We start from the raw sequence: 21,880 nt of genomic DNA, 5'->3' as shown, positions 1-21,880 counted from the left end.
GCACACTTTTCAATAAATGGAGTTCTCTTATATTGTGTTTTACTAAAAAAAACCTCTTGGAAGACTAGAAGAGAACTTGTATCCACTTGCAAAAAAGGAGGATTGATACAGAGCCTCCAGAAATTATCAAAGGTTAGGCATCGGTTCCCTGCCTGAAACTTGGGCATTGTAATATGCAGCTTAATAACCATTTACATATATTTTAGGAAAAGAACCCATCCCTGGAAAGTGCCAAAAGAAAAGCAATAGTAACTTTTGTGGGCAAATGCTCTACATTTGCTGCTGCCTCGCCTGCACAGCTTCATAGTTACTTCACTGCGGAGCAGACACGCATTCTGTTGGAAAGCCGGTAGCATTTTCTTCCATTTTGTCTGGCCCTTATCAGTTATTTATGACGTTAGGGGTTTATTCTGGAGCTGGGAGTTGTCACTCTCTGATACTTGCCAGAGATGCACTGGATAACGCTCATGCAAAAGCACTTTCTCACTTTACTCGGCATTTGGTGATGCTGGCCCCAAACCAACGTGTGACGATGGAGACATGTGCCCTTGGTGGATCCCACTGTTCACAGAAGGTTCATTCCTACTTAGGAAATCAGTACGACTGTGGTGGGTGGGCTTTGTCTGTTCTCTTTGCAAAGGTATTTCCCGCCTCTGATATTTGATAAATCAGTTTGAGATTCAGATGTATTCTTCAGGGCATTTGTACAGTCCAGTCCCCATTTTCACAGCACTTCAGGACCTTTCAGAGAACTTCTGAGTGGGTTACTTTATCACATTTTCATCTTACAGCTGCCAGTGATGGAGCTAAAATGTAAACAGTCGGTCAGATTGGCTTAATTTTATGTGTTGGGTATGGACAAGGCAACAGTGGGGTTTGCTGTGAGAGGACTGGGCCTCCTCCTGTTCTGCAACAGGTACTTGTCCTTGCAAACTATATTCCACCCTACAGCTGATTTCTCCACTAGGAACAGTAGATCTGAGCTGGTTACATCTTTTTCTTGTCTCACCACCTCGGTTTTCACTCTGGAACTTGTGGTTTCTCCCATCCCCAGCTATTTTTGAGGGCCACAGAATTACAATGCCAACTGGCTGCTGTCGCTGGGGCTTCCACAAAGTTCTTGAGAGGCCTGAGCAGTAAATCCACATCTGCAACTGTGAAAACGTTCACCTCAGTGAAGTGCTGTGATCTTGTGTCACGAGACCGTGGTCTCCCATGTCAGCATCAGTTGTCATTGCCAGTGTGGAATTCTGCATTGTTGGTCATCACTAACGTGAAAATTATCTACATGTGTGGCTATTGCAGCTTTTATCTGTGGAAAGCATCAATTATTTTTTTTCTGTATTTAAGCAGTTTTTGGGTCAGTCAAGACATGTGGAGAGTGTCTTAAAGTATCATGCAACCATTCTAGGCTTTGCTGTAGACAGGAAGAAAATCTAATGACTCTAATTATGGCTTCTTTCAGACCGTTAAGCCTAATAGCATTACAAATCTTTTCAGTACAAAAGACCTACTTTTTGCCTTGTTCAAAATTGGGAACTTTGAATTACACCTTAACTGGCATCTTGCAGGTGGGCTGAGGTTCTCATCCCCCAAGATGCTCCAATATGGAAATTTAGCTGTTGGATAGATGACTCCAGAAAATGTGTGTGGTTGTTACTTTGCATCTTATTCTTAGTCTTCAGAGGTTATGCAGTAGATGTTTTGGTTGAATTAAGAAGCTTTCATGAACAATATAATATGCGAAAGGCTGTGGGGTTTCTTAGGAAAAAAATTATGTGCGTAAACCTATCAGAACTAATAGCCATCTCTTAGATGTTTGTAGGCTTTCCTAATGAAGACCAAAAGTTACGCGTTTAACACTTGACTGTCCTTCTCATCACAAGTTGTGGTTTGTGGGTTGTTTTGTTTTGTTCTGTTTTGTTTTCTAGGAGATACTACTTCTCCATTAATAGTTGCAGTACTTACCCTGGATTTTGAGGTAACTATTTGTGGACTTAGCAGTTTAACCATTGTCAATAGGAAGCCTTTCTGTGACCAGCTGGTATAAAGAATGTTAAAAATCAGGCAAGAAAATGCCTTTAAAGAAACAAGGACAGTTAGACACTCTTGGTCTTGTTCAGAGACTTTGAGACCTTCACTAGTGGGGAACCTTGCTCTGTGTTTTTGAGTGTGGACTTGACATGAATATGGGTTGGGATTAATGTAATTTCCAGGTTTTGGAAGCATTTTCTTCAGATCAAAGTACTCCTGAATACAATTGCTGCCTGCGAACATCTTTGCCTCATTTAGCTGAAGTCCCTGGTGAGTAATTGTACTTATGAGACCATATTGAAACCATGTGGCTGTCTTCAGTGCAGTTGCAAGTTTCTATGCAGTGAAAAAAGATAATTCTGTAAAGGTACTTATGGTACATTCCAGTAGTGCTGGTTTGACCGGAGAAGTTTTGTACTGGGAACATGTAAAAAGCATATCTCCCTGGTTTGTATCTTGCTTCTGAAAAGCAAGTTATTTCTGGATGTCAGAAAATAAAGCTTTTTTTCTTGCTCTTTAATAGAGATAATGCCAGATAACTATATACAGTCAGGAATTAATTATTTTTCTGTTATATTGCTTTCAGGCTTACAGAAATAGGCATCTGAATTTTACAGGCTGTTAAGGCAAGGCGATTTAGATAATGTGTTTAGAAAATGTTTTCCTCCAATACACACAAAGCTTCACTGTATACTGGATGTTGCAACCATGTTGTGAGTAAATTTGTTGTTGATTTTCTGAAATAGCAGTTCACGATATCAGTTTTTGCATGAATTAAAACAGGAAGAGCTCAGTGCTGTGAAGGTATAGAGGCTTAGTGGTCCCGTGTGTTTGTTTGTATTCAGATTATGTGTGCATTTGTGTACACATTTACAGGGTTGCAGCCACTTTTGTTTAATGTAGTTTGCTGCCGAACAGCTGAAAGTGTGACTATGAAATATGGATATCTTTTGTAGAACATACTTTTCTTTTAAATAAAGTAGAATGTTTCCTCGTTCTGTGTCGCAAAGGATTTTTTTTAAGAGAAAGCAATAAGAATACCCTGGCTGTTGTGCCGATCTGCAGTTTTAATTAGACGTGTCAAATCAGAAGTGCATCAATTTATGCAGGACACCTACTTAATTTGTTCACTCTCTTGTCTGTAATGTTACTCAGAGGGGAATTGTAGACAATCCATCCCTCCCTTCATCTCCAGCAACCGGCTGCTCCTGAGGAGGCTCCTGTGATGGTTTGGGCAGGTTTGTCCTGTTATGAAGGACCATGGGAGTTTCCCCACATCAGCCCCAGCATGGGGGCAGTTGGAGAAGAACCTGCTCTGGATGTGCCGTGTTCCGGTTTAAAGGAAAAGCATTGTCAGCAAAAAAGGTGTTGAAACAAATGGTTCCAGAGCAAACTAATTGGTTATAACAAATCACTTTGTTCAGAGAGTAAAGTCTAAGTGCTAAACTAGCCGAATTTTTCGCAAAAGCACCTTTAGCTAAAAGCAGTAGCCATACTGGTAAAAAATACACAGTTTTAAAGACAATGTACTGATACTGATATTTCTGTAATTACAATCTTGATTAAACTCTAGTTCCAAATCCATAATTCAATAGCTAAAATACCAAACATAGTAGTTTTAAAGCCGTGTCTTCTACAAAAGAGTTGCTCATCAATAGTAGATTAAAAAGCTTTGATTTATCCACGCAGTACCATAGAAGGGGAAACAAAGTGGTAAAATGTACTTAGACTTTGCAAAAACTCTAACAGAACCTGTTAAAAAGAGGTTGAGGCAATATACTTTTAAGGATGAAAAGAGGAAATGGAGTTGGCAAATGTAGCAAAGAATTACCCACCCTCACTTATATATGAGAACAAAGACTTTCTTCAGTCCCTGAAAAGCTTGCTGTCTAAATCCCTGTGTGTACCATTTGCTGCATGTAGGTGAACTATTGTGTCTGTAAGAAACACCGATAACCCCAGAAGGATTTGGCATCATTACAGCAGCTGCTTTTCACAGAAGAGACCAGACGAGAGCTTTTAATTTGTGATATAACAAGCAAGGATAACAACACGGGGAGGGCGGGGAGGCCAGGGTGGAGTGTAGCAAAACTGGGAAGGAAGCTGTGGTTGCTTTATCCAAGAATAAATTTATAATCTTGGTGGAGAAGGGATTACTTGTTTTTATTTTTCATTTTCTTTCCTATCTTAGTCTCTATAAGTGATACTGCAGTAAAATTTTACAGCAGATTTGAATGAATAAGTGGCATCAAACTGAGTTCTCCATCCCCGAAACAGGATATAGAGACAGATGGAAGGACGAAAAACGGGGTGGAATCTCTTCTGATCACTTTGTCAATATCGGTATTTGTTGGTTTCCTTTGCTGCCAGACAGGGTTAGTGCATCAACTGAAAAAAAGTTATTTGAAGTGTACTTCTGAATACCAAAACTTTCAAAATGTTAATATGCGACCACATTTTATTATAATTTCTGCATTGTTAATTACATTTTCAGAAGGAAATCTAGCAAGCTGTTGACAGTAACTAGTTTGATTCTGAAAATGAGCATTTGCTTTTGGTCACTTTCAATAAAATCAAAGAGCAACAATTAGTACAGATGTCACAAAAAATATTTCCATTATTCTGCAGATGTAAATGGTCAGTATTGCTATTTGATTCTTAAGGGTTTTCTTTAATAAGTGGATTAAATAGCTCTTTCAGCCATAGCCAAAAAACTCCCGAGACTCAATCTTTTATGCGTTTGTGACTCTCCCTTAGACACAGTGTATTTCCTGACAATATGAACTAGACAGTCATATTCAGAGCATAACAACATATGTAAAAATGTTTGTATGTATGTGATTAATATGAACTTTTAAAATCTCTTTATTCAGCATAAATAATCTTGAAATCATAGTTCTTGGTAATCTAGACATTTCAGGCTAGCCTGTATGCACTGTTGCCATTATGTGATAGAGAGCACATGTGCAAAATCTGATTTTTACGGTTCATCAGCATATTTTATCCAATTCAAGATCTTCACAGCAACAGTTGAGTCTTTTCACATCCGTTATAAATACTCGTGTCTTTTCTGTGGGAAACATCTGTCATGTGACAAGCTTTAACAAAAGTAGCTGGTCCCATCCAAAGCACATACATGGTTAATCAAAAAGCACATTATTAGTGCATATAAAATGCTGCTAATAACTTCTGCAGATTTCCAACTATATTCGAAATTCCCGAATGTTCTTTTATATTGCTATTGAAATGGATTCACACTGTACACCTGCTATTTTATTTAGGGAAAAGAAAATAGATGAGATGAAGTGAGCCGAATAACTGTTTTTAGTCAAAGTTCCTCAGTTCTTCCTGACTTGCCATCAACCAGAACAGTCGCATACAAGGTGTTGTGTAGAACACAATCATCATAACTCTTAAGTTAGATCGGTGTACACTTTCAGCAAAATTGAAAATTGCTTGTCACTTTATTGTCGTAACTTTGAAGCACAGTCAGTTCCCATTGTCTGCACTGACAAGGAACCGGCAGCCACTTGGATATTCAGAATTTCTTAATTTCTTGCAAGCAGGTGTTTCCAAAGCATGAAGCTCTGACAAATGAAGGTGATCTGAAGAAATCAGTTTGAGCCAGGCAGTAACCGGAGTGGAAAATTCTGCTTATGCAATATTGAAGACACGGTTACATTACTTCAAACTTTTCGCTATTTTTTTTTCTGTTTGAAAGCTGGTAATATTTTCTGCCATGTGGCGAACTTTTGACTGTGGACTTTCTGCTGCTTCCTCTTCGCAGGACACTTTGATTTCATTTCATCTGTTGTGTGGAACTATGAAAGGAGTGGCCAGTTCATTATTTTTGTTTCATCATCCCATTTTCTGATGACGACTCCAGCACACGGATAATCAGGGCAGTCAGGTCTCCAGCTCCCCTTGTCACTCCTTTTATGCGACTTTGGTTACATTCCCTTTTTCCTTTGTCTAGCAAAGGAAATGCTGTTTTATGCCTTTGTTTTATGCTGGAAAAAATAAGTGCTTTTTGCGTATCTTATCAGTGTGTTCTGTCAGAATATTGATACGGAACAGCAAATGGACAGAGCTGTAACCTGTCACTTAAATGACTAAGGAAATGCTGTTACTTCAATCTAGTTCATATGCCTTTTCAGGATATACTTTTAAGTGTTAGAAAGTGTTAGATTTTGGGCTGGACTTTTTTTTCTTTGTTTGTGGTGGTGTTTGTTGGGTTTTTTTGGTTGGTTGTTTTGGGTTGGTTGGTTGGTTGGTTTTTTGTGGGGGTTTTTTTTGTTTGTTTGATTTGTTTTGTTTTAAAGCTATGTTACTAATTATTATTTTCTCTTTCCTTTTTGGAAGGCAGACTGTATTACAGGAGTAGATTTTTTTTTTTTTTTAACTGCTGAATATTTTCCATTTTGGTATTGAACAAACTACATCAAGTTTTAGGATCTGTTCCCCTGAAGTGATCATTGTTTTCTGCAGCAGAGGGTTCCTTAAATCTCTTATATCCCCTGAATTGCTGTCACAGAGTCATGCTAATGTACGGTTTATAGACTGTAGGAGAGCAGCAAAACGATTTGTTGGGTTGGTTTAGCTGATTAATTGTTAGAAACATTAAGACCTTTGAAGGAGAATGTTGGTGTTTAAAGTGATATAAAAAAGTGATAGATTTCAGTGGCAAAATTATAGTATTCTTCATGGTCTCAGTCTGGGAGAAGTTAATGAGTTAGCCTGAAAGTTTTTTATATGGTTTGTAAGAAGACAGCACAAATTATATTACTGATTCTCATCTTTTAGCTGTAAATTTCTAGTCTGACTTCAGCAGATTTACCTCTGACTTTGTCAAGGCCTGTTGACCAGGGTCAGGTTCACCATCTTTTTGTTTTACAGTGTATTTTAAACAAATGGTGAAAAATGATGTGATGCCGGAATGGTGGTGATTTTGGCCATCCTGTCACTTTCAAAGCAGCATCATTTTTGTTGAGTGCTGAGGTGGGACTGGGTTCTGACCACTGAACCTGTCCTATGACTGAAGTATTGGATGTACAAAAAAATTACATGTTTTTCTCTTTATTACTGGTGTGCAGCTACATGTACGTAGCCGTCTGCTACCTTACAGTCCTTTTACATGCCTGACATTTGTTCAGCTGTAAAAAATAGTTCATTCATCTATTTGTAGAGCTGCTAAATCTGGAGAACATAGTGAAGTGTGTCTCGTGGTGTGAACAACAGAGGTGGAAGCACTTGCCTGACTTTGCACATCAGTGAATCGCGGAGGTTTTAGCAGTGAACAGCTTCATGACGTAGCTGCAGCCAGAGCTTCCAGCTGCTCTGGGAATCTTTTTGAGAAAATTCAGTTAATTTTATTTTTATATACTGCAGAAATGGGAGGTTTTTTTAAAAAATCAAAACCTTAAATTACCCTCCTGACAATAGTTTGGGCTTTGTGTTAGCTTGGGTAGCAGGAACTCCTGATGGATACTAGTTACAGGCATCAGAAAACTGATGTTTTTTTGGGTTTTTTTTTGTGCTAGGATGCACAGACTCTTTGCACTGGCATTTGTGTGGCGCATAATGTGGCTGTGGCAAGGGCATGACTCCAGAATGGCAGATGACTCAGTAAATGTCCAAACCCCAGAGCTTCTGTAAAAGTGAGCAAATGTATTATTTCACACCATTAGACTAACAGCTTAGCTCCATAAGTATGCTTAATACACACTCGTGTAGTAAGGCCGTCTTTGATTTTTGGTCTTAAAATACGATACTGGGTGTTTTCCAGTTAGAAGTCACCCATTCTGCTGTTTGTTGGTAGTTGTTCTGGTGGAGCATCCCCATCCATCATGGGTTTGCCTTTTGTACCCTTCCAATGTTAAAGGGTTCTGCTGATTTACAGCGTATAAATAAATATCCCAGATGAATAACAGTATTGGAACCTAACTGAAAGATGTTTTTATTTCTGCTTCCTGGCCTTGCTGGAAATAGCCATTTTTCAGATGTCAGATGAGTTTATGTAAATGGAGATAGTTCTTGGAAAAACAGGTGCTCGGAGGAGTACCACTCATAGGGGCCACCAAGGTGTGGCCAGTGAGAGCTCTGTGTTCATGTCAGCTACACATACATTTCCCTTAAAGCAGATAAATTCTAATTTTATGGGAAACTGTAGAGTCCAAAACTTTAGTTGTAGTTTAGCTAGAGAGAACATTCTAAAGTAAAATAACGACAGACCACTACTAAAAGCTAATCCAAAGGAATTAATTCAGGCATTGCCTTCCCACAGGTGATTTTGCATACATGAAAATATGGTTAGTTGCCTTTCTGGTCTTTGTCTGGAATCTCAACATTATTGTTAAAGATTTAATAAAAGTAATTTCAAGACCTTCTGTACATTTTAGACACTAAAAGTGAAGTCATGCCCTTGCTTTATCAGGCTTGGTGTCATCATCCACAGCACTCAGTAAGGAACACCCTTGTGGCTCACAAAAACTTCTAGTTGTGATGAATTTTTCTTTTTTTTTTTTTTTCCTAGCTACAGACAACTTGTTTCTTGATGTTATTAGTTGGAATCTAGACACTCAGAAAATTTGATTTTGAAGTTGTTCCGTGGCTGGGGTAGTTGTGGGCTTTCACAGATGCTCTCAAGTCTCTCATCTAAACATTGCTCACTTCAGTTCATAACCACAGACCACGCAAAAGTGGCTGGTTTTTTTCCTAGTTGCAATTTTAGCTTTGAACTTGTTAATTTTAAAAGATAGTTGAAAAATGATTTGTTGATAGTTACATTTATTATGGCAACTCCCACTTTTAATTGCATATTTGAAATGCTGCTGTTCTGATGCGGAAGTGCTGGTTTGGCTTCGTAATGATTAGGAGTAGTTAATATCTATTTGCTTTTTATTTTATTTGTGTAACTGTTTATGTCCTGTAGGCTTGGTATGTTGCTTACTTCAGTGTTTCTGGCCTCCTTGAGCAGCTCTCTGAAAAAAATAATTAATGAAAATGTTTAAAAGAAAGTGAAGTTCTGTTGCAACAAAAAAGGAAGGAAAAGCATCGATAAGGGGGTGAAAAAAGGGAGCATCATGGTGAGGCTTAAACCATGGAGTTTTAACATCAATCTTGTGCTATAGCTCAGAAGTGAAATGGGGGGGAAGCCGTGAGAAAGAGTTGGGGAGAAGGTTATAAATGTTGGGACACCTCATGTTTCTCTTGTGTCTGCAAGCTCTAGTAAGAGGGCAAGGAAGGGGAAGGAAAGTTTTGGTGTTTATTATTTACTTCAGAGCACAAGTTTATTCTTTCACAGTAACCCGGTGAGTGCTGGGGCTTGGGATGAGGCGGAGGATCAGGGCAGTCTGCAATTTTTAATTTATTTCTTGCTGGACTAGATGCTAAATGTTGCAGAGGTGGGGTGGAAATTCATTGTTGTCAGCCTTGTATCCTTCTGCAGGCAGTGCATTTAAAAAAAAAAAAAAAAAAGAAAAAAGAAAAGAAAAAAGAGATGGTGAATGAGATGTTAGTCATTTAAAACAAAGTGGTGTATGCCTTCTACAAGAGTCTCGCGAGGTTTTTTGATAGCTCCAGGTACACTTCAGCAGTTCCTTTACGAAGACAAAACTGGAAGATAAATGTTGAGAGATTTCAGGAACAACATCCCTCTGCCAAATCAGAGCTCATCTACCCATTTTCTCTGAATTGCAGTAGTTTTGGACAGTTTCACTGCTGAGATGTCACTCTGTGACGTGTTGCAGCAAAGGTCGATGTACCAGGGCTCAGCATCCTGACTCTGGAATAACAAGAATAAACCATATGTTAAAATGCCTTTATTTTGTGCCTTCCTTCATGCTTTGGATTTATGAGTACTTTAAAAAGAAAAGGGGGGTGGTAGGAAGAGAAACAACAGAAGTTTGTTGTTGAAGCATTGTAGTGCTTAGCACGCACACGCTCTCCGAGATTTTTCTGTCATGCTGCCGCTTTTTTCTTGCAGGAGACCCTTAATCACATAATAAAATATTAATAGCACTGGTCTTAAAAGATTTAGCTGCTAGCATGAGAATATGTAACAGTGGTGCTCCATGTGTATAATATATGAAGCTCCTGTGTGCACTGTGAATGTATAATAGATACAGTTGTTCTAGTCTTAAAATTAAATGTGATGTGCCAAGCATACACTGTAATTAGATGCTGCTTATAGAGATGTGGATTAAAAACTATTTTGCAAAAGCTTATACGTATTCAGAAATATAATTTCTATCCTTTGTCATTTGGGACAGAAATGTGGTTACTATTCATGCAGTCCAGAGAGCTCCATTTATTCTGACTTAATTTTTTTTTTTTTATGATACAATTTATACCAATAACTACTTTAAGAATCTTATCTTTGCCCTGGCATACAGGCAAAGAAGGCATATGTTAGAAATTAAGACCTACATCTGCATTTAATGGCCTTATGACTTCTTTTTCCCCCTGCAGTTTCCCCCATAACTCTGTGGAAAAAAAAAAAAAATACCTATCTTGTAAAGTACTGCAGTAGCTGTCAAAATCATAACTCATGTATTTTTATTCAATGCCTAGCTTATCGCTTTTGAATAAATACAGGATTTGAGGGTACTGGTAATGACTAGTCCAAATAGTGCTGTAAGGTTTGGGTCTGTTATTTCTTACTTATTCTGCTCTAGTGGGCCACGCGTGTGTGAATGTAATTAAAAATTGAGGTTGCCATACTAAGGGCAGATGTCAAACAATTGTTTTTTCAACCACTTTTTTTAGTTGATAAATTTAACCGTTGAGATGTCAACCTTCTTTTTAAAAAAATCAAAGAAACAAACAAAAGAAACCCCCACTCTAAGGTAGGGGAATGAGATACAACCTTGTTGCAGTTCAACAGGATGGTGATACTGAAGAAAAGAATACCTTCCATGAAATTTTAAGTAATGTTAGCTATTGCATTTTTGTTTTTTCCCCTCCAGAGAAGAAAGCTGGTTGGAAGGAGTAATGCAGATTTTCCCTCTGGGGATCCCGGAATGTACCAGCTGGACGTTACGCTAAAAAGAGGACAGAATTTGGCAGCCCGGGACCGTGGAGGTGAGCGTGATGTTGGGGAGTTACATGTCGATTGGGTGAATTTATATGAGAGTATAAGTTACAACTAAGGTATGAATTGTCAGTATGTTAGTTAAACTCTGCTTAAAATCGTGTAGAGGTTCTTTGACTCAAAAGCATGAAGAAAAAGGAGGTAGGGCCAGCTAAACACACACAGGAGGAGAAATATGATTTAGCTAATATTGGTTTAATTCTGCTAGCTAATTTTTCTCATGTTTGTGAATGTTTCAAACTGAGAAAGGTATGATAGATTTACTTTATCCATGAAGATTTGGGCTTTTTTGCTCGCACAATTGCTGTGGTCTTTTTTATTTTGTTCCTTGACTGGTTGAGTGATAAATACCGGAGCTGCGTTTAAAGACAACAGCAGTAAAAACTGCTCTATTAGATGTGTCCAGGCTTTACCTGTTGGCCACATATTGGCATTTTACATTCTGCTCTGAGACGTGTAGCACACACCTAGTTCAGACACAGAAAGGATTCCTAAAAGGTATTTTCAACTGCAGGAAAAACAATGGGCTGACTCAGTGACTCTACACGCAACTGCAGCTTGTATTTAAAATTAGATAAGTCAATAATCCACTTCCTGAACAGCAATATGAGCATGATAAATCTGACTAACAGCCTATTTTGGATTTCCCGTAATAGATTCCTTGTGAGAGGGAAAAAGCCGTACGCAGTAGAAATTTAACTGTTAAAATAGTATTGCACAGGACCTTTCCATGCTTACCTGATGGAGTTACCTGACTGATTTCAGATCTCAAATACAGTAGCAGAAACCGAGAAGGCTCTTACCTTCTTAGGAAATTACTGCACTGATATTTATGTCACTGAAACTGAAATTTTAATACACTTATTGTTGCAACAATAAGGTTTTACATATATTCTTCCTCTAGATATACTGATATTCTGTCAAGCTTTGCATGACATTCATTAAAAATAGATACTCAAAGGTTTATGTGCCACAAGCTAGAGATACTTGTCCAGCTTCTGAATGATATGTTGTAATTCAGTCATATGCATCACTCAGATTATTTATAAATGAAAAAAAAGTTAATCTAAATGTGATTATTTGTATGCAAGGAAAGCATCTGTATTTTTTTTACCCATGGTACAGGTGTTTCAGTAAGAAAGTGGACATGTAAAACTGAATTCTTAGTGGAGGTTTTAGTGGAAACAAGAGGAGATTCGGTGAGTTCGTGGAAGAAAAACCCACAAAGAGCATTGAAATGCACAGAAAACACATCTGACCTTTGAGATCTTTGCTCCATATTCTTGGTGTCTGGGAGGACATGAGAGGACATTAGCATTTTGATATATATTCTTACACAGAGCTACTAAGACAGATATGTTAGATATTAAAACCAGAGCTTGGAAGATTTATCCGAGGACTTTCAGAGCAGTCTCAGGCTGTAAGTCTGTGATGCTTCATTCCTCCAAAACTTTTTCCAAATCCTCTGCTTAAAGCCCCAAAATTGAATTTTCTCTAAGAACTGTGAATTTCTCTCTGAAAGAATACTTGAACTACATGGTAGAAAATAATTTCATTTTAATTTTAGCTTCTTGTTCTTTGATTTTTGAACTGCAGCTTCATGTATCTTTTTAGAAACCTGCTGCTGAACATGTTGCAGTCTTGGAAGGCAAAGCTGAATTATCACATAGTGAATGTTCTGCACACTTTGTCTTCCCCAAATTTATAAAAAGAGACACCACAACAATCTCAGAAGTAAAGGGGAAAGATTGCAGCTACATGCATGTGGCTAGCAGGGCCAACATTAATTATGACTATTAATTGATAAATAGCACCACGGATAGTCACAGCAAAAGGAGAATAGAACGTTCGTCACGAGAGGACCTGCTGTTGTCTTCCCAAAAGCTTGAAAATAATCCTTCTTTATAACAGGCAATATTTATGCTCTGGTGTGTGCAATATGACAGGAGGAAATGCAACTATTCAATTTGACTCCCCATTTTCACAAGAAATTCTGTCTTCAGTCAGATCCAGCTTTCCTTCCAGCTGTGTGGTCAGACAGTTTACATTTTTGCTTCTGCGAAAATCCTGTGGTGACCACAAATGCAGTTTATAAAATCTGCTTTATTCAAGCACATCCAAAAGTAAACCATATACTTAGCTAGATTTCAAAATTTGTTTTCCAAGCCTGTTTCTCATGAGATTTGGGAAAAACTGTGTGATGTTGAATCTGGTAAATTTGCGATATTGACAGATTAACCTTATGCCCTACATCTTTATGTTTTTCTTTTCAGTTTTGATTTCTCATTTGCTTTTTGTCATTTACAGTGTTTGTGTAATATCGTGTATTTCTGAGTTAAGATTTTTAGGGTAAAACAACCCCTTTGATTTGTTGTTATTCTCTGACTTCTTGCATGTAGAGTTTATGTGGCTACATCATATTTGTAACACTCTTTTGTAGATGTTTTGCAATATCTGAAATACTGTTTTAAAACAAACAAGCAAGCAACCAGCAAACCAACCAGCCCTCATGTTTGATCCATTTTTGCTTTAAGAGAGACTTATTTTGAGATGCCAACTGATATGTTACAGCACAATTGGTGAAAAGGGGAATTACAGCTCAGTCATTGGTTTTCTACCATTCCCTTCAGTCAAAAGAAACATATAAAAGTATTTTTTAACAGGTTTTAAATATGTATTCCTCACAGTTTTTTCTTACCTCACTGGAGCCTGGAATCCACTCCCTTTTGTGCTTTTTGAGAAATGTGCGATGCTGGTTTGCTCTTCACTGTAGACAAAGTTGGGAAGTAAGTAGCACAGGTTATTCCCAAGAAGTCTTATGGTTTGTGTTATGTCAAAAACCAAACTAGACACATAATTCATTTGACCCCCTCTGGCTTTAAAATGTAGAAGTCGGTTTGTTTTAGAAAATGCATGAAGATTGACCCAATCTTGTAAAATAGCACAAGGAAAATACTTTCTCTGAGCATAAGTGAAGCGTGGTTTGTTTGTTGGTTTGGTTTTCTCTGTTTGTTGTTTTTTAGGGGTAGTTTTTGTTTGTGTTTTTGTTGCTGTTGTTTATTTATTTGTTTGGGGGATTTTTGTTTGGTCTTGATTTTTTTCTTTTTTTCTTTTTTTTTTTTTCCATGTTTATCAGAAGTAGTGTATTTTCTGCATGAAATCTTACAGGAACCTTTCCCTTCCTGAAGACAGATGTTTGTCATTGTCTGAGGCCTTGACCTCTAAATGGATGATATCACCAGATGTCTCTGCAGAAGACAGTTCAGTAATTGTTCCTAAGACTAGAGAATCTGTCTTTGTATCAACAGCTGAGGAGTTGATTCTTAAGTGGCTGAAACCTGCACCCAAAGATGGCAAGAATTAAACCAGAAATAGCGTGCAATTCGTGCCCTTGTACAGTACAAAGACTGCATTTCAATTTGATGAATTTACTGTTTCTCATGTGAAATATTCAAATCAGTGAGAAACTAGCTTTTTAAATGTAGAATAATTGGGAGACATGACTCCAAACTGGGAGAATCTGAAGAACTGTAGTAGTGCAAGAACATACACACAGACTTTACATTTTGTCTGCCAAATAACTCTGTATAACATCTACATTTTCAGAATCTAGAAGAAAAGTAAGTGCCAATGGGATAACAAGTAAGATGGTTTAGTAACCCTTTAAGATACTCCTAATTTTGTGCAATAATACAATATTGAAAGCAAATCTGTGTATAAGACCATGCATTTAATATATGTAAAAGACTTCATTTTAACCTAACTGCAGAGCATGTTTTTTACATTTGAACTGTGGATTTCAGTGACGTAGGATGCTGACTAAAATATAATGTATACAGCATAGTTTAGAGATAGATAAATTAATCCTTATGATTCAGGTGGACCAGGATTATGGAACAAATTTACTTATTGCGAAATATTGCTATGTCTGTCACAGAGTTGAAAATCATAGGAACATACCCCTGTTCTGTTTCCTGGAGAGGAGTGATAGGAGGATTATTGGCATAAATCAATCTTAAATCTCTATTGTAGTGTTTGCACCACTTTCTGATTGTGGCAAATAGTCACAAAGCGATAACCAAACAGAAATGTTAGTCGTGCTATAACAGGTAGCCAGATGCTAAGTTATTTTCAAAGGTCCTCTTGAATCAGTATTTTCATGGTACTAATTCTGAACATTCCTCAAAGTAGCCTTTAACTATATTTTTATTTTAGCACATTAATGAGCTATGGAATTTGAATGTTCTTTAATACAAAGGAAATCAGATATCATTAGTTACTGGATGCGAACCAAAGGGTTTAGATTTAGTTTAAATCAGAATGGGCAAGAATGTTAGTGTATATGAAGGTCTTTCAGAAGGATTATATTAAGTTTTATCAGAATTAAAAGTACACCTAGTAATTTTTAAGAACTCCTGGGGATATGAATGTCTGGAAGAACTAATTTTAAAATGTTCACTTTCCTTATTACAGAGATAGAAAAGATAAGATGCTAAAACAAGAAATGGCAGCTTGGCATACTTGTTACTCTGGAATTCATGTAAATATATGTGGATAAGTGTGCCAGCATTCATAGTGTGTAAAAGCATTTGCAGAATGCTTTATTTAAAGGTATGCACTCATTGGGTAAGCCGTGCTTTTTGTGTTTATTTGAGTAAAGATGCCTGAGGTTCAGAAAGAGGCTACTGGAGTTTTGTCTCTTTTTTTCTGCAGAGACAGGTCAGCTTTGGTTAAAGCGGGTTGTGACTCTGGATTACATTCTAATTGTCGCCAGCTACAGATCAGCGCTGACCAGTGTAAAACGTAGACCAGGAAAATACTTTCCCCTTTCCCTTGTGCTCCGCCAGGGCCAGGCTGCCGCCGTTCTGCTCACTGCAGCAGCACGGTGGGTTCTTGCAGCCTGGTCTCCTGCAGCTCTGGAGGACACCAGTGATATGTTCTCCTTACCAGGTCTCATTCAAGGTCTTGGTGGCAGTGACTCGCATGTGATGGTCTATGGGGTGTAGTTGTCCTGTTGTGATGCGGAAGAGCAAAAAGGGAAGAGGGTTGGTTGCACACTCTTGTAGTGCGCTACGGCAGGTTTGTCCATCCGAGCAAGACCCTTTGCAGAAGGTGCCAAAGTCCATTGGAGATGAGCTCAATCACAGAATGTCCCGAGCTGGAAGGGACCTACAGGATCATCAGTTCCAACTCCTGTCCCTGCACAGGACAACCCCACAGGTCACACCGTGTGTCTGAGGACGTTGTCCAGTCTCTTCTTGAACACTGTCAGGCTTGGGGCCGGGACACCTCCCTGGGGAGCCTGTTCCAGTGTCCAGCACCCTCTGGGTGAAGAACCTTTTCCTCATGTCCAACTGACCCTCCCCTGGCACATCTTCCTGCCATTCCCTGGGTTCTGTCACTGTCACCAGATAGAAGAGATCTGTTGCTTTGGTTCCTTCTGCTCCCAGCATGAAGGAAGCAGTGGCTGCTCTCACCGCTGGGTCCCTCGCTGCACCTCCACCTCTCCATCCAGCAAACAGCTCATATTTGGTCTACAGGCAGCATTTTCTTCTGTTGTCTTTCTGTTTCTATCATAGCCAGGAATTCTTAGGTGCACGGGGAAGTCCTCACCTGTCGGTGGTACCACACTGTCCCCTTGAGAACTTCAGAGGGAACAGCTTCTCCCCTTTGCAAGGGGAGCTGAGAAAAAGTCAGTCCATCATTTGCACCCTGCCGAACTCTTGTTCTCCCTTGTGTTTTGGTAAGCATCTGACCTGTTGTGATTCTTGTAACACACTGTGGACCTTGACGGGTTTTGTCCTCATTTCTCCGTCCCAGGGGGAAGGAAACACCTGAGGAAACTGCATGACAGACTCCTAAGAGGGTGGCTAAATACCCTTTCCTAAGCCTTTAAGGGACACTCTGCTCCCAAGTAAATTGTGGGATTGTTAAATAATTTGAGAAGGCGGCTTAGCAGATGTTCCTTGGCATTTTACAGTGAACATTTCTACAGGAATTCCAGAATTAACTCGGTCCTGGCAGCTCTGGAGGGAGCAGCAGTTGCTGTGAGCTTCCGCCTGGCAGAAGCTGCTGTCAGCACTGGGACACCCCCTGCAGAAACCAGCAAATTCAGGCATTTTTCAAGCACCCGCATCAGCACCTCATACTCTTTACCAGCTTCCTCACAACCCTGCTATTTAGGCACCCAAATAAAAGACAGTGTTTTGGGGAGCTGAAGAGTACTTTCAGCAAGAAGCTACATCTGTGGTGTGCAGCCTGTTTAATTTATTGAATAATTTAATAAAAACTCCTCCACAATAATAATTCCCCAAATGGAGATTCATTTATGAGAGCTCTGGACCATATGGAGAAATTTTTATTGATATGACTGAGAGGATATTGAAAAAAATATAATTAAGAAATCCAAAAATCACTAATTTCTTTTTTCCAAACATTTTTTTATTAGTTGCATTCAGGCATCTGAAATTGAAAATGTCAGTTTGCAGTACACTGGGAAAATTCATATGGAGCAGAAATGGCAGATGTATTGAGTTGTGAGCTAAACAGGTTTATTGTAGGTTCAGAGATAATAAGCTGTTTTAAACATCAGGCTTCCTGAGCATTTTAGGTACACTCCAGATTTTATGATTACTTAATTTATTTCTGTTCTGTTGAAGTTGGTGGTAGAATCTCTGTCAGTTTGAGTGGGCCAGAATTTCCTCTCCTGTAACAGTCATCTGTATAAAATAGTATGTACAATATATTTGAATCCTATAAAAAATGCAAGAGGAAGAACATAATAAAATTATCCATACATTTTTGGGAGAAATGCTGTTGGTAGGTTTCTCTCTTTTTCTAGAAAAAGGCATTTGAGGGGTTGAGTTTTACAATTAAAAACAGAAGCTAGAGAAACTCTCCAGTAAGCACTCCTAAATTGCCAATCAAACTATTCTGTGGTTTTATAATCTAACTTCAAGTATAATGCAACTTGAAATTCAGAGGAGTCCAGCTCTCCAAAAATCTTTTCTCCAGGGTGTGAAGTCAGGGATTTTTTTTCCCCTGTTTTAAGGCGTCATTGGTCTTGTCTGCCCATTCAGCTGGTCTCATGATGCAGTATGAGAAAGAGTAAAGGTGATACTCAAATCTCTTTGTAAAACTTTTCGAACAATGTACCATTAGATGGCACTACTGCAATCACATTGTTGACACTCTTAATTACAGAGTCATTCTGGTCTTTGCTGATTACTTAGTGAATACTGTTGTAATTAAAGGCAAAAATAGGAATTTTCAGAATTACGCATTGCAGAAGGGTGAATGAGGCAAAAATCCTTCTCTCCCCTAACCTAATTGTATTTTCCCTCTGTATCTTTCCCTTCCTGTTTCAATGCTTCAATTCTACCTAAAGCAGTATTTTGAACTACGTAGTATGTGTAATTTCACTGGAGATGCCATGAGCCATACAAAGTGAAGATCTTGTATTTTCTCAGTCTGCCACCTAGTTAGACTTTTTATTAACTACACTTTTATGACTCACATTTCTAATTGCAAAACATTCCTTCTCCTTTATGTTCAAGAAGACCTTTTTAAAATAAAAGATTGCGGTTCACTAATCCTAGCTTCTGCAGTCTTTTTGGACTGATTTCTCCAGTGATATCTTTGCAAAATGTTTAGGAAATAAAACAAGGCAAAATCATTAGCGGAGTAGTTATTTTTCATTTTTAAGAAGACCAGTTTGACTGGGAGTACTAACTTCATATCAGCGGTAAGAAATTAGTTGATTTTCAATCAGAATACTGTATCTTGATTCTGACGATGTTTGTATTCTCTATGGATTTCTAGCTGATTTGCTACAGTCATATTCTTGGTAACTCTCACTGCAGTAAGAAATGAGACTTTTACTAATAGGAAAGGCTAATAATTCTACTGTAAATATTCCACTTCTGATTGCTTTCTGTTATTGATACTGTTATTTTCTTATAATACAGAGTCTGGAGAACGAATGTCGATGTCTAAATTAAGCTACGTATAAAGCAAAAGGCAGCAATAATCGGAAATGAAGCTTTGGCTAAGAGCAGTAAAAAACTGTCATTAAGACCTGGCAGAAAAATGAGATGAGTTGAAACTTTGCATTGCTGAGGCTGTTTTTATCTCTGGTGTGTCTTCTCCTGAGAGGTCTTGTGACCGTAAAAATCCAGAGGTCATTATTGTCTGTCTAAAAATTATTTCAGCTTTGACTGTGCTCAGAATTTGTCTTCAATCCAGGAAAACTGAACTGCTGTGTTTCTCTGTAAAGTGGCCCTAACTGCACTGCACAGAAGTTTTGTTTCATTTTGGTTTGCTTTGGTTTTTTGGGTTTTTTTGGTTGGTTGGTTGGGGGTTTTTGGGTGTGTTTTGTTGTTGTTGTTTGGTTTGGGGTTTTTTTTCTTTGTTTGATTGATTTTTGTTTTGTTTTGGTTTTTTTTCTCAAATGCTATAAAGCTCCTGGTAGCGTGTATTTTTTGTTTATTTGTGGCCGTGTCCCAAAAAGGAAAGTGGATCAGAGGCCCAGTCCATCCCCGGGTGATCTTGATCTGAACATGTAGACATGCACAACATGCAGATACGGACAGATGAGGAAGTGTAAGAAATGTCATTTTGTCAGCAGAAAAGCCACATTTTTCATAGCAGCAGCACGATGTGGAGCCTTTGATGTGAGCTGTGTGGCACAAGACTGAGAAGGAAGGAAGAGCTGAGTTTAAGTGAGGGCAGTCTGTTACAGAGCAGCCCAGATTTCTGTTGTAGGCCAAAAAGTTCCCTATGAGAGCAGCAGGACATGCTTACGGGACACAAGTTGAGGCTTCCTATTGTGTTACCATTATTCCAGTCCCTGAGGGCTTTATTGCCATGTGAGTCACATTATTTGCCTGTTTGTTGACCAATACACTTGGTCCAAAACACCCATGAGATGGCCTAGTACTTCTAGTTCTTCCTTGTAAATTGTTGTAGTCTAGGGGCATAAGTTGGAGCGTTTCTTTCCCCAAAGTATAAAACTGTAGCTATGATTCCATTTTTATTACTTCCGAAAAGGGTAAAAATTATCAAAATGTGTTTTCAGATTCTAGTAAAAACCACTAGGGATCAGGTTTATTTGGATATAGCTTTTGAGGGGTTTGGTTTGGGGGGTGGGGAGGTGCTGGTGTTGGTTTAAGACCAGTACTAAGAATAAAGTCATGTCTTCTCTTTTTCTCTTCTTTGATAAATGCACCATGGAATTGCTTATTCAGCAAATACCTTTATTTAATAATGAATCTCAAGTGGATTTCCCTTTCAGTTTCATTATGGTGGAGTCACCATACCAGGAGGGATTTAAAAGGCATTTAGACGAGGTTCTCAAGGACATGGGTTAGTGCCAGAGTTAGGTTATGGTTGGACTCGATGATCCTGAGGGTCTCTTCCAAACAAAATGATTCTATGGTTGCCATGATTCTTATTTTTTAAGTGTTGTAGCAGTGTGTTTATTATTCACTTTAATTTCACATGACAATGTGTTGTGTAGCTAAATGGATTTTTCCTTTGCTAGACATGTGGAGCATTGTGCTAGCATTGCAGATTACAAATGTAAGTGTTTACAGCTTGTGTTTCTGGAGGCTGAGCTTTCATTCCATTTTAATAGCTTCTGTTCTCAAAGAAAATTGGAATATTTATAAGAGGGGAAAAAGCACGTATGTTTGAGCATATGTCTCTGGATCATTGTATGAATGTAGGTGACTACCTAGTAAGTCTTCACAAGTTGTAAACATCTCACTGAAGCTTGGGATCATATTATTGCTCTAGCTAAAAAGTTGTGGAGGTAAAGCAAGAAAACTTTGTCAGCGCTGGAATAAGGTAGAAAGTTAATTCAAAGTCATTAGGTGGCATCAAACACCTCTGTGTCTGGTAATTATAAAAAATAGAAAGTTGTGTTTTGTCAGCGTAATTCTACTGTGTCCATATTTTCCAGATTACTATAGGCGAATAAGGAAATACCAGCCTTTAGATTTTCTAGCTCATAAATTAAAATATTATTTTAATGTGCGATTCACGTAGTATGATTCTGTGAATGTTTCTTAGCGGTGTAGGTTTTCCTTTATGCAACTTTAACTAAGATTGCATATGGAATGAGTATCAGCTTCAACCAAGTTACTAAATATACATTTTGCCTTTTTTTGTTGTGCCCAATATATGCTAAGGCTTCTATTTTTGCTTTACTCAGTGTTTTTTATTTTACATTTTAAGATTCAGCTTTTATTTCAGTTTACATTTAATGCATAGTAAATCATTATCCCTGGGGAATGGAGAAAAACTTGCACATTTTACTAGAGCCAAATACATTGACAAAGGCAACCCATGTGTTTGTCAGTTGCAAGTGTATATCAAAAAGATTATTTCTGTAAAATTGGGAGGTATAAAGCATAAGACCAGCAGTGAGCTATGCTTTTTAGACAAAGGTGTGTTTATCCCAGGAGAGGTGAAACCTTTGATTGATTTTGCAAAACCTGACTGCCCTGAAAAACAAATGGTATTGCTTTGAACAATTTAAACATTTTTGGGAAGATTGTAATTTCAGTCCTGAGGTTTTAGGGGTGGAGCAAACAGTGTTACCTTTGATTAAGGGATGTAATTCTGTTTATATTAAAATATATGAAATAGAATAATAATTTGAGCTGCAAGGAAGACATTTCCATAGCATGCTTAAATCCTGTTTAAATGAATCTGACTTCAGCCATGCTTAAAATGAAATATAAATACTCACTT

The 21,880-nt window shown here is 38.2% G+C and overlaps 1 protein-coding gene across 3 annotated transcripts in view; it reads left to right on the top strand.

Moving 5' to 3' along the window:
* MCTP1 (multiple C2 and transmembrane domain containing 1) overlaps positions 1-21,880 on the top strand; it is a 271,911-nt gene that overhangs the window by 91,823 nt on the left and 158,208 nt on the right. For all 3 annotated transcript variants that reach the window (XR_010607827.1, XM_065656220.1, XM_065656221.1), the window contains exon 2: positions 11,001-11,115. Coding sequence is in view for 2 of the 3 variants with exons in the window: in XM_065656220.1 (XP_065512292.1) it covers positions 11,001-11,115 (115 nt within the window). In the remaining variant the exon portion in view is untranslated. The remainder of the gene's footprint in view (positions 1-11,000; positions 11,116-21,880) is intronic.

This window comes from Caloenas nicobarica, chromosome Z (genome assembly GCF_036013445.1).
Source record: "Caloenas nicobarica isolate bCalNic1 chromosome Z, bCalNic1.hap1, whole genome shotgun sequence".
In the NCBI taxonomy this organism is placed as follows: domain Eukaryota; kingdom Metazoa; phylum Chordata; class Aves; order Columbiformes; family Columbidae; genus Caloenas; species Caloenas nicobarica.
Note: the sequence above shows the minus strand (reverse complement) of the source record. Positions and strands in the feature narration are given on the sequence as shown.